At 47.5% G+C, this 13,040-nt stretch overlaps 1 protein-coding gene across 1 annotated transcript in view; it reads left to right on the top strand.

Moving 5' to 3' along the window:
- Window positions 1-1,340: 1,340 nt before the first annotated feature.
- DOCK5 (dedicator of cytokinesis 5) overlaps window positions 1,341-13,040 on the top strand; it is a 74,188-nt gene continuing 62,488 nt past the window's right edge. Inside the window, exon 1 of the mRNA XM_065659056.1 lies at window positions 1,341-1,410. Within this exon, the coding sequence (XP_065515128.1) occupies window positions 1,368-1,410 (43 nt within the window). The 5' untranslated portion in view covers window positions 1,341-1,367. The remainder of the gene's footprint in view (window positions 1,411-13,040) is intronic.

Below are 13,040 nucleotides of genomic sequence, written 5' to 3'. Positions count from 1 at the left end.
TCAAGTGTCCTTATGTTCAACATTCTGCTTGCAAAGAACAAGTTTATTTGCTAGAGCAAATATAAGTAACATATTACTGATTACTCTGCCACTTAGAGGCACCAGTGAAGATCAAGGCAAATTAAACTTACTGGAAACAACGGGAGAGTCTGGAGTATGGAACATGGGCCAGTGATGTGGGCTGAGACCAGGCACTAAGAAAAGATGTAGTTACTTGGAGCACCAGAGATCTGGTGAGAACCTGGGTCTGCTCAGCTCGGACCTAACTCTTTGTGAACCATCTGCTGCTGTGATTTGCAATGCTGCTGCATAATTCAGGGCCCAAGTAGTAGGTGTTAGTGGCTATCCCTCTCCAGCTGGTCTGGTCGAGGTCAGAGCACCAGCCCTGCCCTGCAGGAGCCCAGGCTATGAAAATACTTTATCATCAAGTCCCAGTTCCCAGCACCGCGCTCAAGTGGAGGTTTAACGTCATTGAGTGCCAAGTCAATCTTACAAACAAGAACATTGTGTCTTTAGCAGAGTGCCGTCCTGTGACCATTTTGCTAAACGCTTGGAGTGCTTTTAAAATAACCCTTTTGTTTTCACAGAATCACAGCCTGGTTTGGTTGAAGGGACCTGAGCTCATCCAGTTCCAACCCCCAGTGGACCCCTTCCACTGGAGCAGCTTGCTCCAAGCCCCTGTGTCCAACCTGGCCTTGAGCACTGCCAGGGATGGGGCAGCCACAGCTTCTCTGGGCACCCTGTGCCAGCGCCTCAGCACCCTCACAGGGAAGAGCTTCTGCCTAAGAGCTCAGCTCAGTCTCCCCTTGGGCCGGTTCAAGCCATTCCCCTTGGCCTGTCCCTACAGGCCCTTGTCCGAAGCCCCTCTCCAGGTTTCCTGTCGCCCCTTTAGATATCGCAAGACTGTTCCGAGTAATTAATGACTGCCTTTTACAGGTCTGTGTTTGTAACAGCGGCGCAGTGTCCGCGCCTCTTCCCACCCGTGTCCTGAGGAGCAGCGAGGGGCGCATCCCCGTTACCGCTTCCCCCGTGTTCGCCGTTCTCTCCCCGGTGCCCCATCAGCACCTTGCGGCAGCGCCGGGCCGCGCTGCGGGGCGGGGCGGGAGCAGGTGATCCCCGCCGGGGCGGGCAGAGCCGCCGCCTTCCCCTCCTCCTGCTGCCCGCCCTCTCCTCTCTTCTCCTCTCCTCTCCTCCTCCGCTCGGCGCGGCGGGGCCGGCTCCGAAGTTGAGCGCTGCGGGAAGTTTGGTGCCATGGCGGAGCGGCGCGGGGCGCCCGGGCCCCGGCAGCGCGGAGGGGCGGCCGCGCTGGGCCGAGCCGAGCCGCGCTGAGCCGAGCCGAGCCGAGCGGCGCCGCGGGGACCGCCGGCATGGCCCGCTGGATCCCCACCAAGCGAGAGAAGTACGGGGTCGGTGAGTGCCAGCCCGGGCCGCTCGGGCCCCCCCTCCAAGCGCCGCCTGTCCGCTCCGCGCTCGTCTTGCTCCGCGGCTCGGCTCCTTCGTCCCTCCGCGGGTCCTTCCCCCATCTCCAGCCCTTCTTTTGCCGCTGCACGCCCCTGACTCGCTTCGCTCCGCGCACTTCCTCACTTCGCCCTTCGGCTGGTGCTCTCTTCCAGGGTCAGCAGCGGGTGGTCACTGTGAGCCCGCAGGGATGGAGGCCGGGCTGTGTGTCCCGGTCGCGCCCCGGGAGCGCGGGGTTGCTGCAATCATGCGTGTTCAGGAGTGGCCTCTCGAGTTTTGTCTGTCCAGCATGTTTCACAGTGAGGAGTGCTGTAACACAGCAAAAAATGACTGCTTTCTCGTAAAGATGTGGCCGGAAAATGTGCTGACAGGATAAGAAGCTAGTAATGAGTGAATTCAGGACTGTGGGTGAGACCTTTGCAGGGGGTGGAAATCTTGACACAGGGCGAGGCATGGTGGAAGCTTGATTGACACCTTCTGCCCTGTCTGCCTCATGTGTAAAAGGAGACTGTTGGGTGCTGGCTCGTTTTCCTCTAGGAGGAACCTAACCAGTGGTGTTGGTGTAAGTTCTCCTTTTCTTGAGAGTTTGACAGATTGAAACCCGCCCAATTTCGAGGTTGCTTGTGAGGCTGGGCAGAGAACAACAGACCGGAAACCACTTACGGCACAAGCAACTTAGGATTGTTTTAATGAAGAGTGATCTTCTGTGCTCCTTGTTCCACAGTGGGCTTCTTGATGTGAGAAAAATGCTGATGTTCATGCAGGCAAAGTGTTAACCACCCAGCTCCCCTGAGGTTGGTCATTCCAGCTCAGCCCTTGAGTTTAAAGCTAAAGAGCCTCATCCTGCGCTGTATTTCAGAGTGCATTTGAAATGGGTTCCCCACGTGATTTCACAGTGGGTTTGCAGAGAGGCAGCCTGCTTCTTGCAGGACTGTGGCTTGAGCTTCCCAGCTATTACACACAGCCCAACCTTATCTGCTTTCTGCTCTGGTAACTGGGAGGGTGTGGAGTATTGTACGCCCTGAACTTTGTTTCTTCTGTGCGTGTAACAGCCCAGGCTGTTCATGTAGGGGAGCCCGTTTGTATGACTTGCTGAGGCTACTCTGAGCTTCAGGAATTAAAAGGTTTTGGTTGTTAGAATCAAACTCTGTAATGCTGGTATGATTGGCTGGATTATAATGGGTTTTTGAAGCACAGCTTTGAGCAAGGCTCTTCTACCTGAAGAATGGCCTTGGGCAGTGGGATGAATCAGAGGCACTCCTCTGGCTTCCTTTTTATTAGCTTCCGGGGTGGTATTTTGTGCTGGCTTGAGCCAACTGCTGCTGCTGACAGCTCCTCTCCCCAGCTAGTGGGTAAGCAGGGTGGAGGATAAACTGCCTCTGCCTGCACGTCCCCTTACACCTGTGTGTTCAGGCAGCTTCAGATACTTCTTGCCCATGTATGCAGACACGTGAACCAAACTGACACAGAGTCTGTAACGCTTCAGCTCATGCATTTAATTTGCAACCAGAACTGATAGGATTAATGCACAGGCAGACAACAGAAGTATTTATGCAGAGACTGGCTTTATCAGGCAGCGTTTGATATATGGCGTTAATGGAATAGTAATAATGCCTGTGTCAGCACCAGTGCAGCAGCAGGGCCAGGGCAGGGATTGTGCTCCTGCACTGGGTGCTGGTGAGGCTGCACCTCGAATCCTGTGTTCAGCTCTGGGCCCCTCACTCCCAGGGAGACATTGAGGGGTGGGAGGGGGGCCAGAGAAGGGAATGGAGCTGGAGCAGGGCCTGGAGCACAGCGATGATGGGGAACGGCTGAGGGACCTGGGGGGCTCAGATGGAGAAGAGAAGGCTCAGGGGGGACCTGATCACTCCCTACAAGTGCCTGACAGGAGGATGGAGCCAGGAGGGGCTGGGCTCTGCTCCCAAGGAACAAGGGATGGGACAAGAGGAAACGGCCTCAAGCTGCCCCAGGGGGGGTTTAGATGGAGCTGAGGAGCAATTCCTGCCCCAAAGGGTGCTCAGGCATTGGAACAGGCTGCCCAGGGCAGGGCTGGAGTCACCGTCCCTTGGAAGCGCTTAGAAATAGTGTAGCCGAGGCCCTTAGTGAGATGGTGGCATTGGCAGTGCTGGGGCAGTGCTTGGACTTGATGATCTTTAAGGCCTTTTCCAGCCCAGTTGATGCTATGATTGTCAACTTAAGGCTTGCAGACTTGTCAGGTTCCTGTCTGCAGTTGCATCCCGTGTGGTGCTCAAGCTCAGGTACCAGTCCTCGCTGATTCTGTGCTGACTTCAAAGCAGTTGGTGAGGATCGAGAGGGAAGTGTGAGCTGCTGGGGCCAGTAATCTGCCTGCTGACCAAGGTACCTACTGGTGCCAGTTAGCAGGGTGGTTGTAATGAGGGTAATGCCTCTGGTTTGTACGATACAGGCCGTGGGATGGTAACAGCTCATATTTGCTGGTAGTATGGGTAAGTTGCTAGTTGTGAAGTGTGAAGTTCTTTTTGAACACACTGTGGCTGTCAGTGATCTGTGCTTTGGAAACGTGGAACTACTTGCATTTATTTTAAACCTAACCCTGTAAATCATACCAAAGCAGTAAGAAATTCCAAGAAGTGTGATTCCAGTGTGATTCAATGTCACTTGTCTGCTCCTTGCTTTTCAGTTCAGGATGGTTTGTGTCCTGGATTATATTCTACACATTTTGTTGATTGTGAGTTCAGATTGATTTGCTGCCTTCTTGTTTGTCCTCAATTGGTTAAGCCTTTACTATGGATAGTACAGATGGCATATGGACTGTGTTTGAAATGGCAGACAGCAGAGAGTGCAAGATTGGGAGCTGCAGCACTTTTAGGGAAGCATACGTGAGAGACAAATGGTTTACACTTTCTCACTTGCAGTGGGTTTGCAACCCAGTAACAGATGGGATTTTGGAAGCTTCAGCCTTGTAGAGGGACAAAAACACTGCGATCATCTGATGGGCAGCATCTTGCCTCTTTAAGCAGTGGGATTTTCTGGGTCTCACAAAGCTTCCTTGCAATGTGCTTCACCTCTTATTTGGGAAGGAAAGATACTGTCGGGAAAGGTTGAGAAATGTTGGGACAGCTTCTTTCCTGGCCTCTTCACATCCTGTTCCAGGGATTCCCATTTTGCCCTTCAAGTGTCTGCATACACGGGTGATGGTTAGAAAAGGAATGGCCTGATTTGATCTGATGGCAGAAGTGTGGCCACTATGGCTGCAATACCTTAGCCATGCGACCAAAGAAACTGTTTGTTATGGTGGCAGAAAGCGTTTGAGTTTCAGTCCATTATCTTCTGTTTTATTGGGTTTTTTTCCCTTTTTGAATTGTCTTTTTTTTTGCTAAGCTAGGAGGTAATTACCCCTAATGGTCATTTTCAAGTCATTACCTCTTCCCCTGCTGCAGGGACCGGAGCATGGGACTGTTCTTATCATGAAGAAGTATTTACTTTGTCAGAATACCATGTGGTGCTTGAGTTACAATCAGCTGCATCATGTCTTAGGAATGGCAGTAATTTTTCAAATGTAAACCAGTGCCTGCCAGCTACACTTGTGATTTATGGGAGCAGAAATGTAAAGGAGCAGAGAGGAAGAGAGAGTGCTGCAGAATACGATTTTCTTACTAATGGTTTGATTTGTGATAACTTCTGATGTGCTGAAGGCATCAGCTCTTGGCTTCATGTTCAAACCTCATATATCTTCTGCAAAGCTGGCTCAATGCAGTCTGATCAAAGGAGTTTCACAGGCCTGACAGTAGCACATCAGGTCAGACTAGAGCACAACTCTATTTGTTTCAACTTGCTGCTTGCCTTGTGCCTCCCATTCCTGCAGGATGCTTCTAACTCAAGTCCACTGTTGTGCACTGGGACCTGACTAGGGCTCTAGAAGGATGGAAGAGCCCATTCCTACTGCAGAAGTGTGCGTCTTCCTTTCTATTGATAGAAACACTCTATACTCACTTTTCCTTCCATTTGCTTTATTGTGATTTGAGTCCAAATTGTCTTGTTGATGGCAATCCCAACATTGCTTCCGTCAGGGAAAAGTGAAATCTTGGCATTGCTGACGGCAGAAAGTTTGACTCTTCAAAGTAGTGGGCAACGCTTTCTTTCTGATTTGGTTCCCCAGTTTTTACTGCTGTGTCTTGGTTTATTTGATGTCCAGGTTAGCGGTGCTGCTGCTCACTTCCACAGTCCGTCCTAGTTTTTGTTAATCCGCATTATCCTGAGTCTATTTCCCCTTGCTTTTTGTGATTACTACTCTACTCCTTAAGTAGTTCCCTGTGAAACTAATCCTGTGGACTTCAAAGGCATTGCTGACATGAGCAAGACGTGTCACCATTCCTTTTCCTATTCTTACTTTGAAAACCAGCATTTCTAGAAGTGTCTGGTGACTTCTGGAGGTGTTGCTGCAATTAAAGTGGATCCCATTCTGGAAAGTGCTGAATCTGGGCAAAAAATTCCTTGAGATACAGTGGAGGTAATAACAGCTTCCTGCTCTTGGGAAGCTTGGTACTTTGATCCTCTAATAATAGACAGTTTATCACTTCAGCTCTAAAGTTCTGATGCCGTTTCAGAAAGTCATGGGCTAATAGTGGCCAATTAGTGCTGAGAGAGTGCTTTTTCCTTTTCCTTTTTTTAATGCAAGAGTAGGTAGCTTTAATATTAGAGACCTGATTCTTGCAGGCCTCCATTCTCAGTGGGGGTATCAAGCTGCAGAGAGATGGAGCTTAATGGAAAGGTATGAAGTAGCTGTAGAAAGTGGAGGGAAAGCTGCAGTGCCAAATTCTTTATCTCCTTGCATCTCGTGCAGTTTAATGAAAGCTGATGTGCTTACTTCAGATCGGGAGTAGCTTGTTCCTCATTCTTCTGGGTGGCAAAAGGATCAATATTCTTCTTTGGCTTTTTTTCTTCCAGAGCAAGACCTTTAGTTCCCAGCCAAGATTTCTTGTTCCTCATTTCAGCGCTGTTCTCCTGTTTGCCATTTGCTTGTTACCTGAGATAGGTGGCAAGATAAAACCGCTTTGGAATGAAAGGTGTCTGGAGCTGTGCATCTCTGTGCAGTGCCAGCTCTCTGAGTGGGGCTTGTGTCATTTTGCAAGCGTGAATCAATGAAACCACAGGCATCCATTATGGGAGAGGAATCTGTTAGGAAGCCTATGTGGAATGGGAAGGACTGGAGGTACAGAAGCCAACTGTAATCCCTGTGGACATCAGAAATCCTGCCTGTCTCAGCCCTGCCAGCATGAGTTAGCTCAAGTGCTAGTTTCCATAGAGGTGCTGTCCAGTGGAGGTGGAGAGTTTCTTGGCAGCATGTTCCACGTTTCTTAAACTGCAGTGGGCAAAGCCATGCTATGAATTCTTCTCATTCAGACTGTCTCTTTCTGAGCACATGGATGGGAAGGGGAAGGTGTTGAAGGCCTGAGAACAGTTGAACAAAGATTTATGGCTGGAATTCTGGTGAGTCACATTTGTTTGCAGCTGATGAAGTGGGATCCCTTAGCTTTATATTCTCTGTGGGTCTATCAGCTTGAGTTCAGAGTTGATGCATGTAGGTGTGATGCTAGCCAAGAGCAGCCTGTAGGCAGAGTTGGGCTCCATGCTCCAGTGCTGTACTCGTTAGACCTCCTCTTCACCCTAACCCCCCTGGAACGAATGCAAACAGCAGAACTCATTAGATAGTAGCTCTCTTGGTTCTGTACAGTAGTATTTCCAGGTTTTCTTTCTACTCCCTTTGATGTTTTGCCCAGTAAGAACTAGGACAGTAATTTAAAGCCAGTGGCAAATTTACTTAATTCTTTTGAAAGTGCCACATGCTTTCAAGTTGGGAATTAGCTGAGATGTCCAATTTATCAAGTGATGGGGTTTTGCTCTTACAAATCTGCTTGAAGATTTCATTGCAAAAGTTCTTGTACTTCGTGTATCTGAACACCAGTTGCACATTTGCAGGCTTAGAGGGGAAAAGAAAGGTTGTTACAGATAGACTTGGTAAAATTAATTTGCAGCCTTTGTACTGTAAATGAGCATCTGTTCCTTCACAGACCATAGAAATGGAAATGTTCCACATCAGAGGTTACTCTTGTGGACACTGGATTTCAGACCTCTGGTAGGTATATGCAGTTGTTAAAGCCAGAATGTAAGTACCACAATACTCAGAAGACCAAAGGGATGGACCCCTTCTTCTGTAGAGGACAACCTAAAGACTGGTTGTGTGCCTGTTTTCTTCTGCATCTCTTCCTCTAAAATGCACAGCACAGAGAAGATGGATAACACTTAAGTTTATTGAATTCCCATGATACCAATAGGCCTGAATGCAAACCAGATTCTGATTCAGCTGAAGCCAGTGCAGTCCTGTTGATTTCTCTGCTCAAATGGTAGTTGGAACGGGGTTAAAATGATTGCTCTAAAAGACAAGACTATGATTTAATACATTTTGGGGAGAAAACTAATCATTCAGGCTAGATGTTACTGCTCAGATTTCAAAGAGGCAGGATAAAGCTCCAGGGCTTGGAAGAAATGCACCTTACAATAATATCAAGCACCCTTTAACCCAATAAGATCTATAAGGCTCCTGTCATTGTGGTATCTACTTCTTGTAGCCTCGCCAGAAGATGAAAAGGAGCAGTCTAGTCTTGTATCCTGCATGCTGAGAAGGTCACTGTGTTACAGGGAAAGCAGTTGAATGTACATCTTAGTGAAGGAATGAAGTGATTAAGCACACTAGATAGATGTTTTGTGAAATTAGAGCTGGTGGAAGATCAGCTTTGATAGCACCAGATCTGAGGTTTCTCTGTAGCAAAAGCAACATTGGGAGCTCTGGCTGCACCTTTTTCCTCCTTGAGCCAACTTACACTGCTCAGCCTTGAGCACCACTAACCCAGAATGGCAGTTCAGCATCACTGCCTGCTTCTGTGTCAGCTGGAGGATGTGGCTCAGTGAAACTGCAACATCTGCCAGCAAGCTGGATTGAGAACCCTTAAGTCCAGGACCACCTTCCAGACTGGACAAGCAGTGTGTTGTCATCCTTTTGCACTTGGAAGCTGCTTTTGGCACACGAGTTCCAAGCTGGGTACTCCTAGGTCTGTTCATTCCACCGCAACACTGACATGCTATTGCGTTTTTGGTTAGCTGGAATCAGCCACAGCTGAAACAGGCCCTAGCCTTAAAAACTCTTTTACACTGTGGCTAACACCTCATTGTTTTATCTTCCCTTCTTATGTCTGAGCACTGTGAAGTGTTCTCACTGACTGCAGGAAGTAGATGGAGGCTGCTAATGCAGTGGGAACCAAAGTCAAGGGCATTTCTTTAAACCACAGCCGAAGTGATGTTGCAGAAAACCCTACATGGTTGTTGTGTAAAGAGGTATCAAGAGAGCCTGATAAAAGTCCATGAACATGTGAATCTTCATGTAGAGAGGCTGGGCTGTTTTCTTTTTCCATCTGTGCATCTGCAAAAGGGGACATTTCATGATCCAAGGAGACTGGAATTGCAGGCCTAGGGGGGTTTCATTGATGTTTTCTTCTGTGAAGCACCAGATTGGGTATATTCAGGAGCAGGTTGGCTCTTACACTGCTAGTACTGATTTATTTCTCCATTGGCTCACAGCACTCCCTTTTACTCCAGACATAAGCTGAGACAGATAATGTAGATTAATTCTTTATCTGAGCTTAAAATCCCTAAGGGGCCATTAGAGAGGAAATATGAAAAGGAAGTAGAGAGCCTAGTGAAGAAGATGCCACAGCCAACGATTTGTGTGTGGGTTACCCATATGTACAGTAAATGCATACTAACTGTTGTGTACTCTGGCTCTGCTGTGCGTTATTCTGGCACACGTTTGCAGTAAGATGGTCTGTGTGTATAAAAACAGCAGAGCTTTAACTCCATGTTAAGATGGGTAGAAAGGAAAATTGAGCTTTGGGAGATGGGGGCTGCTGTGTAACTTTTGAGGGCAGGATGGGTTATTGCAAATCCTGGAAGCTCTGAGTTGATTCAGGGTGAAGGCAGAGTGGGTTCTGCCCAGGGTGTCTGTGTATTTAGAGAGACTTGTTTTCGGGTGTATATCTCTGTCCTTATTGCAGTATAGACGCACGTTGAGAACAGAATCTCCCTTATTTTCGTATAGCTACTGTGGTATAAACACTGCAATAAATATTTAAGGAGAAGATGACCAATGGGAATTCTGCAGACATGAAAAGATGGACATTATTTCTTTTTCCTTTATAATCAGTGTGTCTCTTGCTTCAGCAGTTCTGAATCATCTCAGTTTGCCTGATCTGAATCTGTGAAGCTCTAATTAAAATATGTGGACTAATTTGTCACTGGGTCTGCCACTTGCTCCAGAGCATTGTTATGGAACTGACTGCGGTTGGAGTCTGTAGAGATTAAAGACACAGGAGACCATTAGATCATCTAGTTGGAGCACTTGGATGATGCTTGTGAAGCCATCCCTATTCCCAGGGGCTGAGTTTGTTCAGTTGGGGTTTTTTAAAGCAATTCAGGCTTTAAGAGCTGAAACCATTGATCCTAGAATCTGATCCAATGGTGTGTGATGGAGAGATGCGAGTATCCACACATTGATGATGGCATGACTGAAAGAGAGAGTCTTCCTCAGTCCCAAGTTTGGAAATCAGTCTGTGCATGGCACACTCTGCAAAACATTATTTGCCCATCCCATCCCCAGGGTAATATCCTGTTATTCAGAGGAAATCAGGAAAACCCTACCAGGTTTTTGGTGCACTGTGCATCAGAAGGAAGGCAGATACCCGTCCTTGTCCTGGGCACATAAGCAGGTAGCACCCTGTTTGGGTTTGGTTATTAGAATAGGTTTAGGTGGGACCTGCAAGTGTAGGAAGCATGTCAGGGACAGTCTGTTCCTGCTTCTCTCCTGGTTCTCAAAGGAAAGGAATGAATATACAAACTGGATAGTTACTGAACCCAAATTAGACAGGCGATGATGCCACATCCTCCTGCATAGGCAGGTGGTATGATTTCTCCATTGATTTAATGCCCTTTTTCAAAATCAAAGAACCCTGCAATGATTTGAATGGGATAGGGACCTTAAAGCTCCAGTCCCAACCCCGTGCCATGGGCAGGGACAGCTTCCACTAGAGCAGCTTGCTCCAAGTCCCATCCTTGAACACTTCCAGGGATGGGATAACCAAGTTTAAGGATAAGTAAAAGTCTTTCCAGGTGTATTCCTGTGTGTAAGGCCAGCCTGAAATTTGAAGTACAGAAGATGTTAAAGGTCCACCTCCAGCTCATCATGTGTTTGAGGTCTCATGATGGCTGTTAATGAGAGCATTTCCATCCGTGTAATCCTGCTGTTCTGCATTATTTGCATTCAGAATGCTAAGCAGTCACTTGGAACTTTGTGTGGAACTCGGCATCCACCCGTTCAGGAGTGATTTTTCTCATAACCAGTTAATGTGCATGTTTCCAGTGGTGAACTGTGGCTTACTTTTTTGGTTTTGAAGTCATCTGACATCTGAATCTTCATTATGTTATTCTCAATTCTTCAGACACAAATTCCTGGGAAGCTACAAGAACATTTTTGCTCCAACATCAAAAAGCCTTTGTTCCTATTAAGAATTAATTCCTTGGGCAGTTCCTTGTCTTTTAAATAAAGCCACTGTTTTTTTGGTTACATCTTGGCAGCAGAGAGCATACCAGGCTTCTCCAAACGGGGCGTCCAGCAGAAATGCCATGGCTTAATACAGGGGTCTGCAGCAGAAAAGCACATACTTCTATTTCTGTACAATAGTTCTTGACTCTTCAGTTGAAAGATGTAATGGGACAAAGTCTGGTTATTGCAAGAGCTCTGAATGTGATTCTTTGTTCAGAGGAAGCAAGGCACAGCCCTCTCCTATCAGATAGTGGTGAGGGCAGGCTGCAGAGAAGTGGGACATGGTATTTGGAAGCGGTTATCGTGTCTGTGATGGGTGGAGGGGTGGTTATTTTGAGCCAAGTTAGAGATAATGGATCTTGCAGTGGCTCTGCTTTCAGGCCAATAATCCACATTTGAAATGCATTTGAACAAGTTATTGAGGAGAAGATTCCATTTCATTCTGCTCGGAATTACGCACAAAATAGTACGTGACAGTTTCTGCCTCATTCACTTCAGTTTCAGATGGTTTAGCTTCACTTCGCTTTCAGAACTGTCCTGAAAATGAGTTAGTCTTGGGGTTAAAATGGGTCTAGGAATTAATACTTGATTTTCACCTCTGAGTGTGCTGCAGATGAACAGGACGATGTTCAGTTTTTCTGCCCCCAGTTTCTCCGCATGCAGAAGGGACCGGTCGCTGGCTTTCTGCCCTGCATCAGTGGTACTGTGTGACAGGCACTGTATGAGTGCAGGCGATCGCTCACCCAGGTGTGTGCTGGCTCTCTAAAGCCAGATGTGTATGTGGCACTGGAGCCCACTGCACCACCACCTTCCTTCCGTGTGGATGCTGTAGGCAGGCACTGAAGAAAAGAGCCTGACTTTCGTGGGATCTGGTTTCACTGAAAACAAGAGCAGGCTCCATGAGTTGCTTAACAGACCTCTTGGAAATGAAGGCTCCTCCCAGGGCTCTTGGACAAAGTGAAGCACCATGGGTTTTCAGAGTGTGTTTCGGTTTTGGGGTTTCTTTGTAACAGTTTTGCTGCTTCTCATTTTCTACCCTATGCATGACATTGGGGCTTTAAGTGCCACTCTCTGGTGTTCCACAGAAATGGGCTGTGGGTAATCTGCTGTCTTCATGCAACTGGAGGGAGTGGCATATCTAAACCTGCTCTTCCCATCGTAATACTGCTGTGTGCCAGCCCACATCATGCTCCGTGCCTTCTCAGAAACATCCAGCTCACCGTTAGTCATTGCTCAGAGCCCAGGTTAGTCATTGCCAGCCCAGGTTTCCTGCCTCTGCTTCCCTTTTGTGTAGCCCTTGGTTCTGGGATGACTGTTGTGTGATGCTTCAGAGGAGAGCAGTGTACCCCCACATGCAGCGTGCATGCCCTGTTGTGCAATGCCTTTAAAGTTCCTTCTCCATCTGCTCTGAGGAATCACCTTCTGCCCTGAAGCATGAAAATCGCTTCTCCTTATCTTCACCTCCATTACTCTGGCTGCTGTCATCAGTCATAAAGTTATCTGTTGCCCTTTTCAAACCAGCCCCAGTGTTGACTCCTCTGACCTTCCCTCCTAATGAATTCCATGGGCTGGATGCGCTGTAGAAAAAACCATTTCTTAAACTTTCCACTCATCAAACTGGGGACTGTAAATGAAATAATTCCTTATATTGCCTCTAGTTACGCTGAAAAGAAAGTGATCTCTCAAACAAACCCACTATCTCCTTCTCGTGGATCATGTTCTCCACCTCTGCCTCTTTATTTGTATTGAATTTGCTAGACTTGAGTGCTGCTTTTCATTCAGGATAATAAAAGGAAGGAATCACTGTTCTAAAGTGAATTTCAAAGGAGACAGTCTCAACTGAAGTTTAGCTTGAAGCAGAAAGACTTAACTTCAGATACTCCTGCAAATCTGGGGACAAAAGTCTCTATTTTTTTTTCCCTTTTCCATTCTTGTTGCTGTCAGGATTTAT

The sequence above is a fragment of the Lathamus discolor genome, chromosome 22 (genome assembly GCF_037157495.1).
Source record: "Lathamus discolor isolate bLatDis1 chromosome 22, bLatDis1.hap1, whole genome shotgun sequence".
Classification (NCBI taxonomy): Eukaryota; Metazoa; Chordata; class Aves; order Psittaciformes; family Psittacidae; genus Lathamus; species Lathamus discolor.
Note: the sequence above shows the minus strand (reverse complement) of the source record. Positions and strands in the feature narration are given on the sequence as shown.